The 17,448-nt window shown below is 36.4% G+C and overlaps 1 protein-coding gene across 7 annotated transcripts in view; it reads right to left on the reverse strand.

Annotated features, from left to right (window-relative positions):
• Positions 1–373: 373 nt before the first annotated feature.
• Positions 374–17,448, reverse strand: part of Chd9 (chromodomain helicase DNA binding protein 9) — a 121,222-nt gene continuing 104,147 nt past the window's right edge. For 4 of the 7 annotated variants that reach the window (XM_090357645.1, XM_090357644.1, XM_090357648.1 and 1 more), the window contains 7 exons: positions 16,511–16,783; positions 15,618–15,786; positions 11,509–11,648; positions 10,233–10,454; positions 6,978–7,106; positions 5,543–5,647; positions 374–3,789 (listed from right to left, as the gene is read on the reverse strand). In XM_090357645.1, coding sequence (XP_090213771.1) covers positions 2,914–3,789; positions 5,543–5,647; positions 6,978–7,106; positions 10,233–10,454; positions 11,509–11,648; positions 15,618–15,786; positions 16,511–16,783 — 1,914 coding nt within the window. In that variant the 3' untranslated portion in view covers positions 374–2,913. The remainder of the gene's footprint in view (positions 3,790–5,542; positions 5,648–6,977; positions 7,107–10,232; positions 10,455–11,508; positions 11,649–15,617; positions 15,787–16,510; positions 16,784–17,448) is intronic. The other 3 variants (XM_090357647.1, XM_090357646.1, XM_090357649.1) reach the window with 1 other exon arrangement.

Genomic DNA, 17,448 nt, shown 5'->3' on the forward strand with positions numbered 1-17,448 from the left:
GCACATATCATTATAGTAATTTCCTGTCCCTTAAAAATTCTTCTGGCAGATTGTACACAGTTATAACTGAGATGTTGAATTGAAACTCCTTTTTACAAACTATTTAAAGATTAAATTTAAGTTAAAAACAGCCTATTTGAGTATGGTGATACATGCCTGTAATCTCAGTTCTTAGGAATATGAGGCAGGAGAATCCTGAGTTTGAGCCCAGGATGGGATACATAGTAAAATCTTATTTCACAAACAAACAAAACCCACTGTCTTCAAATATACTTTCCTTTGAAAGATTTATGACCATAGTTTCATAAATGGAATAAGTCATATAGAAAATTCAATTTAAAAACTCTCGTTATGTACAGAGGCTGACATCATGGGTAGTCAAAGAATATGTTTAATAAAAAATAATTAAACTTCAATTTGCTCTATAGAACATCATAGAAAGTAATTTAATAAATTACAAATGACTTTTAAGACGTTTGCTCAACTACAGAAAGCAAATTCAGACTACACAAAACACAACTGGTAAATATTGCAAATGTCCAAAAGAAAAAATTGGACTAAGACTTAAATCATGAAACCTGAACAAGGGCTATAAATACAAGGCAATAACAGCTATAAGTCTTTTAGTAACTACCAACACATACTTGGAAATCCTTTCAACTCACTTTATAGTTTTATGTAATTCTATTGATTCTTTTCTCTTTATAACCCTTAACTTTACACAACCTTATCTGCATGTTATTTTTCTTAGCTGATATACCTGGACAACTTTTCCCCCGATCAACTACAAAGAAATGTCTTAAAACCCAAGAGAATGTTTAAAGTTAACATTAGCCTTAATGCTTTGAAAACTAATTGCCTTATTACATAGAAAGAGGATTACTAGGATGTTAACCAAATTCATTGGATCATAATTAGGAAAATACTTTATCTCATAGATTTGCTATAAATTAGACTTTAGTGATAAGATCTAGGAGTTCTTTTTTTTTCCTTTTCCTTTTTTAATTGGGGAAAGAAAGGAATAAATAGCTTGTGGGTAGAACTAGGGGAAGGAAGGGAAATATAGATGGTGTTGAAATACTCCACTGGCAAACTAAGTTAACTGTGTTTGAAAAACTTTGGCTATCTCATAGGTGTGTTCTAGTGAAACAAAAGTGCAATACTGCAAAGGGAAGATAACTAGAATGTAATATATCATTTCCATGATGGAGGATTGCCACCCACTTCTTCTGGATGGGCATTAGAGTGACTATTGCTAAGATGTTGCATAAAGACTATCAATTCAAAGTATTTTGGGAAAATACAAAAATCAATACAATTCCAATGGAACTTACATGATTTTGTAAATACATATAACACTGCATCTCTAATAAAGGGCTAGTTATTTTACATATAGAAACAAAATTTACTGGTAAACGTCTTGGAAAACCTAATACAATTGCTTAGTTCATGACAAAACAGTTTTATCAAAACATACTGAAAGTTGTTTGTTTTTTTCCTTGTTTCCTATAGGAGAGAATCGGGGTGTCCCCCTTCTTGCAAACTTTATCACTGACTGATTTGGGTATCAAAAAATGCTAAAATTCATCTCTCCCTAGAATATAATTCAGTTATGATTGCTTTCAACAAAGGTGAGTCTGAACCTCTACCTGACAGAATAATAGCAGCTTTAGCAGGAAAAATTGTACTGAAATCAAATATCAGATTTTACATGGTAAAGGATTCTTAGAAATTGATCAAAAGCCTTGAAATTCATTTTTATAGTTTATAGGCATAGCTTTGTAAGATAATTCAAAGTGCATCTTCAAAATGGGCATCGCAGTATATTTACTATGTACTGACAACCCAATACTGATTCAGGGCAACATTTAGTCTGCTTACACCTAGAAACTCAAAATGAATTCAGACTGTGTACACTACTTTACCACTATTACCTGTTATTTGGGAATATTTCCATGACATTAAAACACAAATAGAAATCTGCACAAATAAAGCGAACAGTTTCTTTTACATGAAGTATGCTGTGTTGAAAGTTCTTGTCAGTGGCATTTCATGAGTTTGCCCTTTCTGAACCCTGGAAAAAGACATTTCTCATCTAAGACATAATTATTTCTAATAGGAGGCCAAACTTTGAAATGTTAACTCTATACCTATAGGGTGCCAAAGTTACATGACACAAGATTATTGTATGACTTAATTTTACTGAGTTTCAAATAAAGCTCAGCAAAAAGCAAGTCATATTCTTTGCCAGATTAATATGTGTTTAAAAAACCCCTGAAAACAAGTACAGAATTAGAAATGAATGTAAACTTCCTAAACTAACTCAGCTGAGGTAACAGGTAGCCAGTTAATTGGCTGATTGGGAAACTTATTTCTTCGTTAAAACATACTTGTACCTGAATTGGAAACAGCAGTGCATCACAACACTAGAGCATTTTCATGTAATTAAAGCAATGAATGGTGATGTAGATTCTACAGCTTTCATGACATTCATTAGCTGCCCAAATTATTGCTGAGTTTTGATCTGTAAATTATAGGTGTCAAGGAGGCTGTAAAACTATATTCAAAATTAAATCAGTAATATGCATAAAGTATTCTGTGTTCACTGCAAATATATTAAATATACAACTCTTATTGAGCATAATTTTCATAAAATTAATCCCCAACAAAATTATAATGCCTTTTGTTGTAATTTTATACCATTATGTATTTGATAGTACATACGAGTTCAGAAACTTATGAATCTTAAGAAATATTACATGCAAAATGTCTCTGGAAGCAGTTTGCACTTCTAAACAAATAACTGAAATGTTCCAGCAGTAACTTATTGATGCACTCAACACTGGGATATTTACAATTAATAATTAAAGGAAAATCTAAAAATCAGTTCATAATTTAAGTGCAGTCTGGAAATCAGTCTTCATTACTAGAATCAGAATCCTCCGAGGACGATGATGTACTATCCGATCCTGATGAAGCGTCTGCTTTCTCTGAACCCTCATCTGTGCTGTTCTCATTGAGAGGACTAGGTTCAGGTCCCCCCTTGCCTTCCTGATCTCCAACTCTGGAGTCTTCTTCCTTTTTTTCTACAGACTTACACAAGGCTAAGTCACTGTTTTTGTTTTTCTGTACATCAAAATTATTGGACTGGGACAAGGTTGGAATATGAAGATTAAGGCCTGGAGTGAGAAGCATCCCTGGATAAAGTATATTAGACAGTAATAGTGGGTTAAGAGCTAAAGAGTTGGCAGCTGCAGCTGTACTTAATGCAGCAGTAGAGGAAGTTGAAGGAGAACTTGACACAGTGTTTTCTCCACCATTTTCTTGATTTTGGCTCTCTGTCCTTTCTTTTTTTAATTCTAGCTCCTTGGAGACACTTCCCTTCTTTTCTTCTGCTCCAGATTCTGCAGATTTTGTCAACAGTCCTCCCATGCCCAACAGATTAGGTAATCCAGCCATTCCTGACAGTAGCATGGGGAACATAGCAGCTATGTTTTTAGTATCTCCAGCAGGCATTCCCATGAGCCCAGCAGTAACTTGCAGTGACTGCAAGTTTTGCAGGTTTTGTTGTAAGGCCTGAAGAGTTGTGAGATCCACACCTGGGAGTAATCCATTGGTTAACAAAGGATTGCCTGCAACATTGGTGGCAGATACAGCTGCTGCTGCTGCTGCTGCTGCTGCTGTGGCCTTTGCAATTCCACTTTTAGGTCGTCTCCCTCGCCGGCTCACTTCCTCTCTCACAACAGGACCGGTGAGAATACGGTCATACATACTTTCTGGAAGAAAGCCCTAGAAGAAAGAAAGAAAAAAATCATTTTTATTAGCTACATGAAAATAAAATCCATAGTAACTAACTTACTGCACACCATAAGCCTACTACAATATATAATTATGTGTAAACTTTTCTGTATTTATATGAAATAATAACCTACGGAAGAGATAACCTAATTCTATTCTAGTTGTTGCTTAAAACATCTACCTCCCATTTCATCATAGAAAAGGAAAGCACAGAGGCTTTTAGCCTCCTTCCATGGTGTAAAATCTTAAGTTTGTAGAATAGAAAACATAAGGTTCATGAAGTTTTTTCAAAGGTACTTTCATATTTCATATTTTGTAAAAGACAAAAGTGGTCCCTTCTAATCTGAAAGAAAATTAGTGAAAGGCTAAAATGGATCCAGCAAAGCTGAAAAAGATTCTCAGAAGAAGGATAGCCAAAGTATAATACATGGCTCAGAATAGTAGTAGCAGCGGTAATTAGGAGTCAGAAAGGCCAGATAGATGGAGAATCCATGATGCTGTCATATAATTCATTCATGATTTTTCTAGGGCACAACGTAGAGGAGATTCAGTTTAGAACTTCTGGATGAGTAGTCTAGTAGAACAATAGTGCCAGCTACATATGTATTTCAAAAATTTCTAGGGACACAGAAAGGTAAAATAAAATTATATGGGCTGGGAGTTTGGTCTAGTGGTAAGAGTGTTTGCCTAGAATGCTGGAAGACCCAGGTTCTATTCTTCAGTACCATACATATATATAGAAAAAGCTGGAAATGGTGCTGTGGCTCCAGTGGTAGAGCGCTTGAGAAAGCCCAAGGACAGTGCTCAGGCCCTGTGCTCAAATGCAGGACTGGCAAAAAAAACAAAGTTAATTCATTATACAACCAGGATATTATCACTGATTATGTAATCTAGAAAAACTGAGCTAATTTATACGTTTTTTAAAGAGTTTTTAACATCCAGAAAGTGTATGTTTTGATCTTAATCAAGACTAGACAAATTTCAATAGCCATGTTAATCTTGTGGCTATTATCTTTGACGATAGCTCTAGACAGTACTTCAAGGAAAGAATGTAATGAAATTACTTCATCTTCTTTTTTTTTTTGGCCAGTCCTGAGCACTGTCCTTGGGCTTTCTCAAGGCCAGAGCTCTACCACTTGTGCCACACATCACTTCCAGCTTTTTTTCTATGTAATACCGAGGAAACAAATCTGGGTCCTTGTGCAAGCACTCTACCAATAGGCCAAACTCCCGGCCCCTCTCATTTTTTTTTTTTGCCAATTGTGGGGCTTGAACTCAGGGCCTGAGCACGGTCTTTGGACTTTTCTCAAGATTATAGCTCTACTACTTGAGCCAGAACACCACTTCCAGCTTTTTTGTATGTATGTGATACAGAGGAAATCGAACCCAGGTCTTTGTGCATGCTAGGCAAGCACTCTATCTACCACTAGCCAAACTCCTGGCCTCATTTTTTAAAAGACTATACCACGATAAATATTCTAATATATACTTGTTTGGTTGCTTATTTGATTATTTTTGGTGGCACTGTTCATTTGGTGTTGAAAAACAAAAACAAGTGACTATACTTTATTTCTTTTGCATTCTAAGCTAATAAGCATCTGAAATGTACAAGATACATACAGAAATGAAAATTGTAAACTAAAAAAACGAATGTTCTTTGGAGTGTATTTTATTAATTCATAACTGGAATTTAATCTGATATAACTAAATGGCATTTCATTTAAAATCATAAAAAAATACTCACAGATTGTCTAACAACATCTCCCCACTCAGGAGCTACTCCATATTCTGAATTTTCTTTTAGGAATCTACATAAATCTTTCAGTGGGGGAGCAAAAGCACCTCCAACCTATAAATTAAAAAAAAAAGTTAAGACATTTAACAAACTATTTAATGTGAAATTATTTTTATTCTCTGCCATACTGTTTTCTTTTTAAGTGCATATTTTTAAGTATTTTCAGGAATATATACAATTACTCTGGAAAAGATCATCAGAAGTCATATAGACTACTGGTACAATATAAAAACTTATGATATTGTAAATCTTTGAAGTAAATGTTTTAAGTAGAATAAGTGGAACATTAAAATGAAGAAGTATCATTTACTATGCTAGATATGGCTAATAATTTTTTTTAAAGTACATCACAAGTCTTCTATCATTTACTTGATGAGTTAGAAGAGACATGAATTGATACATCAAACTATTCAATGAATCAAATACTCAGCCACATTTGATTCAGGTTTTAAAAAGACTTCAGTGAGTAAAACAAAGGAAGTAGCACAGAAGTGCTATTAGTATACACAGTACCTTTGTTTAGATATTCTATTTCCATTAATATGAAAATCGTGTAATATTCTATTTTTTATAAGACATAACTTTAAGGCCATGTGAGAAAATATTATGACAATAAAATAGATCTATGCATGTATGAATTATGAATGGCATTCTCTTAAATCAGTTTCTCAACATTTGTACCATAGACAGTTTGGATTGGAACTGTAGGGGTCATCTTAAATATTGTAGGAAGTTTAGCAGCATCTCTGGCCTCTACTCAGAGTGTAAGTAGCATTCTTCTGGTGTTCACAAACTCCCTATTCTTGCTGGAAACCAAGATTCCAGGCATCAGTCAAAACTGCAAAGGGCCAGTTGGCTTTGCATAGAACTGCTGTCTTAGATGTAGGCCCTTGTGCACAACCACTGGCAATAGTAATTACTTGGACAGTGATGCTGATTGACTTGCCTATTTCATTTAATAGGTTAGCCAATGGAGTAGAATTTGAAATTACACTACATAAAATTATCATGCAAGGCTAGGTACATGCCAGTAATCCTAGTCAGGAGGCTGCGATCTGAGGACTGCAGTTTGAAGTCAGTCTAGGCAGGAAAGTCCTTGAGACTCTTATCTCCAATGAACCACCAAAAAGCTAGAAGTAGAGCTGTGGCTCAAGTGGTGGAATGCTTTCTTTGAATAAAAAATCTCTGTAACAGTGCCCATGCTCTCCACTCAAATCTTAGGACTGGCATATACACATCTTCCTACACACACACAGACACACAGACACACACACACACACCTTTTTCCTCATCTATCGGCTAGGTTCAACCCACTTCCTGATATGTTAGAAAAGAATGCTGAGTAAAACAGAGTTCTAAATATCAACAGATAATACACAAATACCTTTCTGGCATTTCTTCTGTTAATCAGCTGAACACGTTCTTCTCCAGTGAGGCTATTAACATCTAGCTTATTGGGGTTTCTACAACGATGCCTTTTTTGTTTAGGTCTTCCCTCATGTAGTTGCATTCTCTAAAGGAGACGGACAAAGAAACAGGTTTAAATTTTTTGATTATGCAAAACTAAAAACATTACATATAAGTAGCTCTAAGCAAACTAATTCAATATAATATATGTCATTATCCTTCAGTATTCAAACTTTAAAAATGTTTTTTAAAATTTATGCTGGGTTCCACAAAAGGAGCATGGTATCCTTAATATGTGGCTATTAGATCCAAACAGTACAAGAGCGAGGACTCAATGCTTGTGTACCCAATGTTATGGACATGGTATTGGAAATATAAACATAACTATATAGACATAAAAATTTATGACTCTATAGACATGTTTTATTACATAGATTAATATGTATCTATGACATACAAACTCTCAGCTTAATTTTAATTATGTTCTAAAATCTAAGTGCCAGTGATTATAAATAGAGATTCCCTTCTTGAATACTTGTTTGTTAAACATGTCATTTGAAATATAAGAATCAATGTTAATAAATTCTTTAATAAAAAAAAATTTAGGCAGGGTTCCAGAAGCTCACTCCTATAATTCTAGATATTCAGGAGGCTGAGATCAGATGATAGCTATTGAAAGCCAGTTGGGACAAATAAAATGGACACTCTTATAATTTCAATGAAACAGCAAAATGCTGGAAGTGCAGATGGGAGTGTGGCCTAGTGGTAGAGTGCTTTCCTAGCATGCACGAAGCCCTAGGTTCGAGTCTTTGGTACTAATACACAGAAAAAAGCCAGAAGTGGTGGTGTGGCTCAAGTGGTAGAGTGCTAGCCTTGAGAATGCACAAGGACAGTGCTCAGGCCCTGAGATCAAGCCCCAGGACTAGAGAAAAAAATGCTGAAAGCAGCGGAATGGAGCAAGTAATTGAGGGAGTGAAAAAGCCAAATGAGAATGAGGGCCTGAGTTCAAGCTCCAGTACCTACACACACACACACAAATGTATAAATATATACATACATATACATTTAAACTTTATTTTTAAAGTATATATTTGAAAAATTACTCAAAGCAAATGTAATGATCAGTAACTACGGTGTTCTATGAAAGCAGGATCCTTTACATAATGTGTGAGACCCGAGAAATCATTAATATAAAGTATCCCTAGAAAAGTTGATGTTACCTTGTTACTACTACTGTTATTATTCATTTTTAGTTTTTGGAGTCCTGGGGATTGAACTCAAGAGCTTCAGAATTATAGGTACTCTACCACTTGAACAATTACTCCAGTTCTGTTTTAAATTGATTATTTTCTTTTTCTTTTTTCCCTCCAGTATCAGGGCTTGGATGCTATCCCTGAACTTCTTTTGCTTAACCCTAATACTCTATACTTGAGCCACAGTGTCATTTTTTTTTTTTTGATACTTTATAACAGATAAGAGTCTCATGGACTTTTCTGCCTGGGTTGGCACAGATCTCAGCCTCCTGAGTAGCTAGGATTATAGGAGTGAGCCACTAGTACCCAGATACACTGAATATTTTTGGGGTATGATCTTGCTTTATGACCAGGTCAGCCAGACTTTAATTATTTTACTTGTGCTTCCCTGTGTTGCTGAGGATGACAGGTGCATACTATGTGCTTCTCTGTAGGTGAGATAACAGGCCTATGTCACTGTTTTTAGCCTTTAGTCTTATAAAGGTTTACGCCTGGACTGGTCTTGAACTGTTATTTCCTTATTTCTGTTTCCCAGGTATCTAGGATTAATGCCTTGAGCCATCACACCTAGCATATCTTGTACTGCTTATTGCAACAAATGCTAACTTTTAAACAGGTTTTCAAGTGCTAATAAACTTATCTGATATACTAAAATTGTTTTATTTGTTCCAAAAATTATAGATTACAAAAACCAGAAAAAATGTCTTTTACAGCCAGGTGTGGGGGTGCAGGGTGTGCCAACCTGCAATCCAGGGTTTGCCAACCTGCAATCCCAGTGTTCGGCAGGCTAAGGAAGCCTGGGTTACCCAACAAGATCCTGGTGCAACAATAACAACACAAAAAATTCCTTTTGTAGTATTATGAGAAAGTTTTGAGAATTTTTCAGAGACCACGGTATAAATGTCATAAGATCAAGAACTTTAGGTAGCTCAATACTGTATCATTAACCTCTAAACCACATAGCTTTGGATCATTAAACCGTCAAGTGTTTCAATTTCTTTATCTATGCAACAGTTCTAATAGTACTATCCTAATAAAGCTATTAGGACTAGCAAATGATATAATGGATATAAAATATTAAGAAGCAGTAACAGGTGTATACGTTTTTGGTGTTAACTATAATCATTATTTTAAAATAAACTTCTTCAGGGCCAGTATTGTGGCCTAGAAGTAGAGTGCTTACTCGCCTAGCATGCGTGAAGCCTTGGGTTCCATTCCTTGGTACCACATACATAGAAAAAGCTAGAAGAGCTGGGTGCAGTGGCGCATGCTCATAATCCTAGCTATTCAAGAGGTTCAAAGCCAGCGGTTCAAAGAACCTGAGGCTCTTATCTTCAATTAACCACTAGAAAATGGGAAGTGGGGCTGTGGCTCAAGGGGTAGAGTGGTAGCCTTGAGCTAAAGAGCTCAAGGACAATGCCCAGGCCCCGGGATAGGGGCTGAAGAGCTCAGGGACAGAGCCCAGTAGCAGAGTTGAAGCCCGATGACCCACACACACACAAAAAAATAAAAAATTAAAAAAAGGAAAAGGAAAAGCCGAAAGTGGTGCTACGGCTCAAGTAATGAGAGCTATAGCCTTAAGAAAGCTCAAGGACAGTGCCCAGGGCCAGAGTGTAAGCTCCAGGTCTTCCAAAATAAAATAAAATAAACTCCTTTACATAAAAACTGAAATTTTAACAGTATTCTGTTGTAAATAAATCTTACATTAAATAATTATTTCTGGATTCACCCCCCATCCCCCCAGTGCTAGGGCTTGCATATATGGTAAGCAAATGCTCTACCAGCTGATTTATACTTCCAGCTCTATTAAAGAAAATAATGCTACAAAGCAAAGATGTTAACTATATTTTTATGTTTATTTTCCTGAATCTTAGGAAAAACATAACTAGAACATAAGTAGATGAGAATTTATCCTTGGCATTATATATATGACAGACTATTGAAACAAAATATACCAAGTTTTTTAAGGCATCACTTACAGGAATAAAGGCTCCTAAATCTTCCACATAACCTGGGTGCTCTTTAAGCCATTTTTCTAAATCTTTTCTTTTCGGTGCATCATCTCCTGCAAGTCTTGTTCCATCTTTAAGATTAATAACAGGAACTGGACTTTCTGCATCAGGAATTCTTTGAGGTTGAGTAAAGGACAGTGCTGGATTTACCCCTGGGGAAATCTGTGAGGCGGTTAAACCTAAAGTAACCTGTATAAAAACAGCAAATGATATTTTTATTTTCATGCTTTTATCATTTCAATTTTAGTTCAAAAGAGTAATCCTGAAAAAAATTTTTAAGTGGGACATTACTGTTTATACCATTTCATAATACTATTAGCAGTATTTAAATAACAATGATCATGTATCTTCATAATTTTTAACAGCCACATTTCATTACATGTGATCAACTTTTTTAGCCAACCTTTCCAATAAACAACTTTGTATGCACATGCATGTGTGCGTGCGTGTTTGTGTGTGTGTGTACATATCATGTAAAATTCAGCTCAACTTTTGTTGTTGTAGGGATTAAAATCAACTCGGCTTCCTGCATAGTCAGGATTATAGGCGTGTGTCACCAGCATCCACTGGTGCACAATTCATCGTCTTAAAAATGCTAAACACTGGGGCCGGGAGTTTGGCCTAGTGGTTAAAGTGCTTGCCTAGCATGCATGAAGCCCCGGGTTCGATTCCTCGGTACCACATACATAGAAAAAAGCCGGAAGTGGTGCTGAGGCTCAAGTGGTAGAGCTCTAGCCTTGAGAAAGTCCAAGGACATTGCTCAGGCCCTGAGCTCAAGCCCAGGACTGGCAAAAACAAACAAACAAAACAAAACAAAACAAAACAAAAAAAACCGCTAAACACTGTCTGGGAATTTGACCTACAGGTAGAGTGCTTGCCTAGCATGAACAAAGCCCTGGGTTCCATTCTCTGGAACCAGATACAAAGAAAAAGCTAGAAATGGTGCTGTGGCTCAAGTGGCAGAGTGCCAGCCTTGAGCAAAAAGTGTCCGAGGACAGTTCCAGGCCCTGAGTTCAAGCCCCAGGATTGGCAAAAAAAACCCCAAAACCCTAAACCCTTTGAGCAAAAGAAACTCAGAGACAATGAGTCCTGAATTTAAGCCTAAGACTGTCACATGTATGCATGCACATGTGTGCATACAAACACACACACACATACACAAACATACCCCTAAGCAAAATATGATTATTTGCTAGGATTGCTTGTGAGGCTGAAGAATCAGTAATTTTTCAGTAGTACTTACATGATTAGGTGGTTTATTCTTGTTAAAAAACATGATATCAACACCTTCTACATTCTTCCTTCTTCCTCGCCTTTTTTTGACTACAGGCTGGTTATCTAGTATCGCTCCATTGGCACCAAATGTTGACTGAATGGAAGTACCTAATCAAATTTTTAAAAAGAATGATGAAAGTTTAGTTCTTCAACAAACTCTAATAAATTTTATTGTCTCTACCTTAGATGTAATATGTATATTATTTAAAGGCCTCTTTTTCCTATTGAGTATCAACTATGAGCTAGACATTGAACTTAGTCTAATCATCAGAAATAGAATAAAGGGCGGAGAGTTTTGCCTAGTGGTAAGAGTGTTTACCTAGCATGCATGAAAACTAGGGTTAGATTCCTTGGCACCACATACACAGAAAAAGCCCGAAGTGGTGCTGTGGCTCAAGTGATAGAGCACTAGGTCTTGAGAAAGCCCAAGAAGGACAGGCTGGGTCATGCCTGTAATCCTAGCTACTCAGGAGGCTGAGATCTGAGGACTGTGGTTCAAAAGTAGCCCAGGCACTAAAGAAGTTGAGATTCTTAAATCTCCAATTAACCTCTAGAAAATGGAAAGTGGTGCTGAGGTTCAAGGGGTGGTCAGTAGCCCAGGGATAGCACTCAGGCCAAGAGTTCAAGCCCCATGTCCCACAAAAAAAAAAAAAAAAAAAAGAAAAGAAAAGAAAAAGAAAAAGAAAAGAAAAAAGAAAGCCCAAGGACAGTGCTCAGGCTCTGAGTTCAATTCCTGGGACTGGCACACTGGTGCACACACATACACACATACAACCAGAATAAAGAGATATTATGATACCTATTTTATAGACAAGCTCAGAAACATTAAGCCATTATTTCAAGTATTTTCTGAAATACCTGTTTAGATTTGTTCTCACTTATAAGCTATGAAATCTTACTTTACTCAAATGACATTATACATGGTATCTTTACCCAACACCTTCAGATAAAATTCAGGCGTTAATAACAAAAAAAAGAATCGCCTAAAGAAAAGGAAGAATGTCAATATAGGTCTTCGCTAATCATCCAAGTCTAGGTTGTATTTTGGGGGGGCTGTTCTTGGAGCTGGAGCCTTAGGGCCTAAGCACTAACCCTGAGCTTTTGTGCTCAAGGCCATCACTCTACCATGTTGAGTCAGAGTTCAGTGATTTTCTTTTTTTTGGGGGGGGGGGGCAGTTGATTGGAGATAAGAGTCTCATGAACTTTCCTGCTCAGGCTGGCTTTGAACTGAGATCCATAGAGCTTAGCCTCTTGAGCAGCTAGGATTACGGTGTACACTACCAGAGCCCAGTTTAATGTTTAACATCCGCTCAACTAACTGAGTCAAGCTCTTTAATTGTGTTGTTATTGGTGGTGGTGGTGGTAGTAGTGGTATGTGATGTGTGTGTGTGTGTGTGTGTGTGTGTGTGTTTTGTGAGAAAAGGTCTTTCTACATAGTCTAGGTTGGCCTAGATTTCACTACAGAGCCTCGGCTAGCTTCAAATCTGGCATTATTCTGCCTAAGGCTGGCATTACAGGTATATGCTACCATGCCTGTGGCAAGCTCTTTCCTAAGCACCTCAAACATGATGTTTTAATCCATCTACCGAACAGTATGATCTCTCTTTTGCCAACTCTTATATTCCAAAGAAAAGCAGACCCATATTTCATATATGTAATTATTAAGATGGATGAGATATAAACCAAGCAGGATGACACGTGGCTGTAATTGTAGCCACTTGGGAAGCTGAGGGAAAGTATCACAAACTGGAGTTCAGTATAGGCAATTTCACAAGATGGTCTCAAAATGCAAAAAAGTGGGGAATGATTTCTGGGGATATAAATCAATGAGAAGATGGGCCTACTACGTGTAAGGTGTTAGGTTCAATTTCTAATATGGGGGAAAGGGAGAGGACAAGATGGATGAGATATAACTTCAATAATAACTTTATAGAAAACAGAATCAGTAAATTCAAGTTAACATTTATAATAAAGCCTTATTTTCCCAAATTACAGGAATTCCCCAAACTATGCACATGCACTGTAGAAGTTTTGAACTGTTTCTAAGAATTGCATATTGTGGATACAGAAATCATAAAGGAAATTTAATTCATTTATCTGCTTTAATTGAAAACCAATATTTTGAGGAGGATTTATTATATAGTGGTCCACACACTAAGATCCAGTTAATGTTGAACATCTCAATCCTTTTAGAAGAATATAAAGTATAGTTAGACAAAGATAAAAACAAAATTGAGGGGCCAGGAGTTTAGCCTAGTGGTAGAGTGCTTGCCTAGCATGCATGAAGGCCCTAGTTCAATTCCTAAGTACCACATACATAGAAAAAAGCTGGAAGTGGTGCTGTGGCTCAAGTGGTAGAGCTTGAGCCCTAAGAAAGTCCAAGGACGGTGCTCAGGCCCTGAGCTCAAACCCAGGACTGGCAAAACAAACAAAAAACAAACAAACACAAACCCCCCAAAAACCCACACTGAACATATTTTTTATGCCATCAGAGCACACAACACAAATTTGTATTCAGTAATACTTGTTGATTCAAATCAATTCATATTTAGAAGAAATACAGACAGTCCTGAGAGGAGGTATGCTTGTTGCTTTCAAGTCAATGTCAAGTTGGTCATGATGTAGCCTTATGATAACGTTAATTCTGTGCTGTTTTTTAAAAGGCAAAATGCCAATTACAGAATATAACCTACAGCATGAAAACATCTGGCAAACAACAAAAAGGGACATTTGAAACAGTAAGAATTTTGTTTCTATTACAAGGTCAGGTGTGTGTGTGAGTGTGTGTTATGTCTTACTCAGGAGGTATTTGAGCATCCCTAGTCTTTTTGCATTTACTATTTGCTGGGCAAGATCTTGTTTTTCACCTGGGTGGTCTGGATTGAAATTCTATTTATACTTAATTCGTAGATAGCTGGGATGAAAGGTAAGTATCACTAGGCCCCATTTTTTTTTTTTTTTTGCCAGTCCTGGGGCTTGAACTCATGGCCTGAGTACTATCCTTGGGCTTTCTCAAGGCTAGTACAGTGCCCTACCACTTGAGCCACAGCACCACTTCTAGCCTTTTCTAGGTATTTGGTACCGAGGAATCTAACGTGGGTCTTTGTGCATGCTAGTCAAGCACTCTTATCACTAGGCCAGACTCCCAGCCAGGACCAGATTTTGGCTGAGAAGAGATCTCACATACTTTTTGCCCAGGCTGGTCTTGAAACTCAATCCTTTTAAACTCAAATTTCTCAAGTAATTAGGATTTACGGGCATGAGGCACTACACGTGGCAAGAAGTACACCATTTCTAAAATCATTCTGCAGCTGCTCTTTAATAGAAAGCAATCACAATTACCTTGTGATTTAGGTGTTTGCCATTATGTTCACAATACTTTCATACTGAAATGCTATCTGAACTTTTATATATGTAAAGAATGATATCACCACCTAAATATTCAAGCCTTCTAAATCAAACTGCCCTTCTTAGGATTTTTAAAATTCCAATAAATATTTATTAAGACTTGAAATTTTCTTGATTATGAATTTTAAAAACTCTCAACATTAGCTGGAAGACAGTGGCTCACACCTTGTTATTGAAGAGGTTGAGATCTAGAGCCTGGGTATTTGCGAGATTCCATTTCCAAAATAACCAGCCAAGGGTGGTACTAGGGGCATGATTCACTACCAAAAGTACTAGCACTAGCAAGCACAATGCCTTGAGTTCAAATCTTAGTACAAAAAAATTTTTTTGCAAGCATTGGTGGCTTAAATTCCTAACTCTACTCAGGAAGTTAAGGTTTGAGGATGATGGTTCAAAGCTAGCCAAGGCAGACATATCTTAAAGATTCCAGTTAACCAGCAAACCTGTGTGGCTCAAGTGGTAGAGTGCAGCCTTGAGCAAAAAAGCTAAACAAGAGCATGAGATCCTGAATTCAAGCCCAAAGCCTTGCATATACACAGACAGACACAGACACACACAGACACACAGACACACGTTCTATTAGGAAAGAGAAATAAATTAATTTTTACTAATACAAATAGAACAGGATTTAAAACATACAGCAGAATTTCGCAATAAGGTGACTATTACCTGACAGAGGCATAGACTTTGGGAAATTGACCAGACTTGTCTCTGACGCACTCTGAAGCTCCCGAAGTCGGGTGAGGTACTGCTGTTGCCCCAGAGGACCATCTTCACTATCAAAAGGTCTTTTCTGAGAAAGCCCCTGCTTCTGAAATGTCAATTTCAAACCACCTTCCTGTTCAAAAGACCATTATTGAGACAGAAAATGTTAACAGTAACTTATACAGGATACTAAGAGAAGTTTTTCACTTAGAAATGGTAAAGGAAAAGCCCCTGAAGCATTAATGGAGTTCTCTTTCTTGTTCATAAGTCAAGAGAACACATGACTTAGTCAATTTTTATAATGAACACTAAACATTTTATCTTCAGTGAAAAAATATCTAGGTACCATTCTATCCTTTCTAAATAAACTAAAGCTTTTATGTGACTACTGAATTGTAACATTTTCAGTTTTACATGTATATCTTTAGGTACATTACTCATATGGTATTTTAGAGAATACTGTATTTTATATACTAGATAATTAATCTTCAAAGTTGGTATTAAGATAAATAGTATAGATAGTAGGGCATGCTAAGTGTTTCAAAGAGAAAGTACACTGACATACCATATATATGCCATATAAAAGAATGAAAACAGTAAGAAATTATCATATTGTTTAAGAAAGCATCTTGGTCAGCAGAAGAACAATTTTCAGAAATGTGAGGAGAGAAACAGTTAATGACGATTCCTCTAGTAGAATATTCAAGTGTAATAACCTGGATATCAAAAAAGAAAATGCCAATACCAGGAGATAAGTATGTGAAGGAAGAAGAATAAGAGCAGGCAGCCATTTGCAGGAAAAGCATGCTGCACACCGCAATCGCAACCAGGCCCTAGGGCAATAAAAATACACATACGTCTTTGATTTTCACTGTAAACTCCTTTTCTCGTACATGCTTCTTCACCTTTGACATCTGTGCTGACTGGTCATGTTCGTCTTTGACACCAGCACCTGGGGGAGTGGGAACACTGGGCTCACTATATTCTGTAGCTGCTCCAGGGCTATCCAGCAGTTTTGTGGTATAGAAAGAAGCCACTGTGTTAGCGTCATAATTTCTTCTAGCTGAAGGCCACTTCCCTTTGAGAACTGTTTGACAAATACTATCCAACCGGTTGATCATCACTCGATCCTAGAAGAGTAAGTAATAACAAAGTATAATTAATAATAAAGCCATACAGTTTGGACATCAAATAGCCAAGAGCCTTTAAACCTGGTATAATAGTAAATAAAATCTCTTACATATAATTCTTTATTCAAATACAAATTCCTGCTGAAGTTAAAAAATACAAAAGATATTTTTAAAAATGCTTTTGCTTTTACAATAACACAAGTAATATAGGTTCTTTATCTTAAGATATTAACATAAAAATATATGAAAAGAACAAATGATCTTCCATATTTCATTTTCCAACCTCATTCCTAAAAATAAATATAACAGCATTGATGTACTAGTATTAATATACTAGTCACACAGTAAGAGAACTGGATTTATCCATTCTTAGTTGCTCCTACCACTGAATATATAGATGGCTAAATGGCTTTTTGGTTTTGTTTTAGATATATCACAGCTGGCTAACTAAATTACTTCAGAGATTTATTTGAAAGGTCCTATTTCATATAAGGGCACTTGAATATTAACTTGAATATAAAGATTTATCTGTTATTCTAAACAATTTAAGCTTATAAATTAAGAAGCATACACATTTAAGTACACTTAATTTAATGGACAGTAATCATTTACAGCTTATACTGATAAAAATCAATGTATCAGATTACATTTTATATCTATTTTTC

Source organism: Megascapheus bottae, chromosome 24 (assembly GCF_031878675.1).
Source record: "Megascapheus bottae isolate mThoBot1 chromosome 24, mThoBot2.hap1, whole genome shotgun sequence".
NCBI lineage: Eukaryota > Metazoa > Chordata > Mammalia > Rodentia > Geomyidae > Megascapheus > Megascapheus bottae.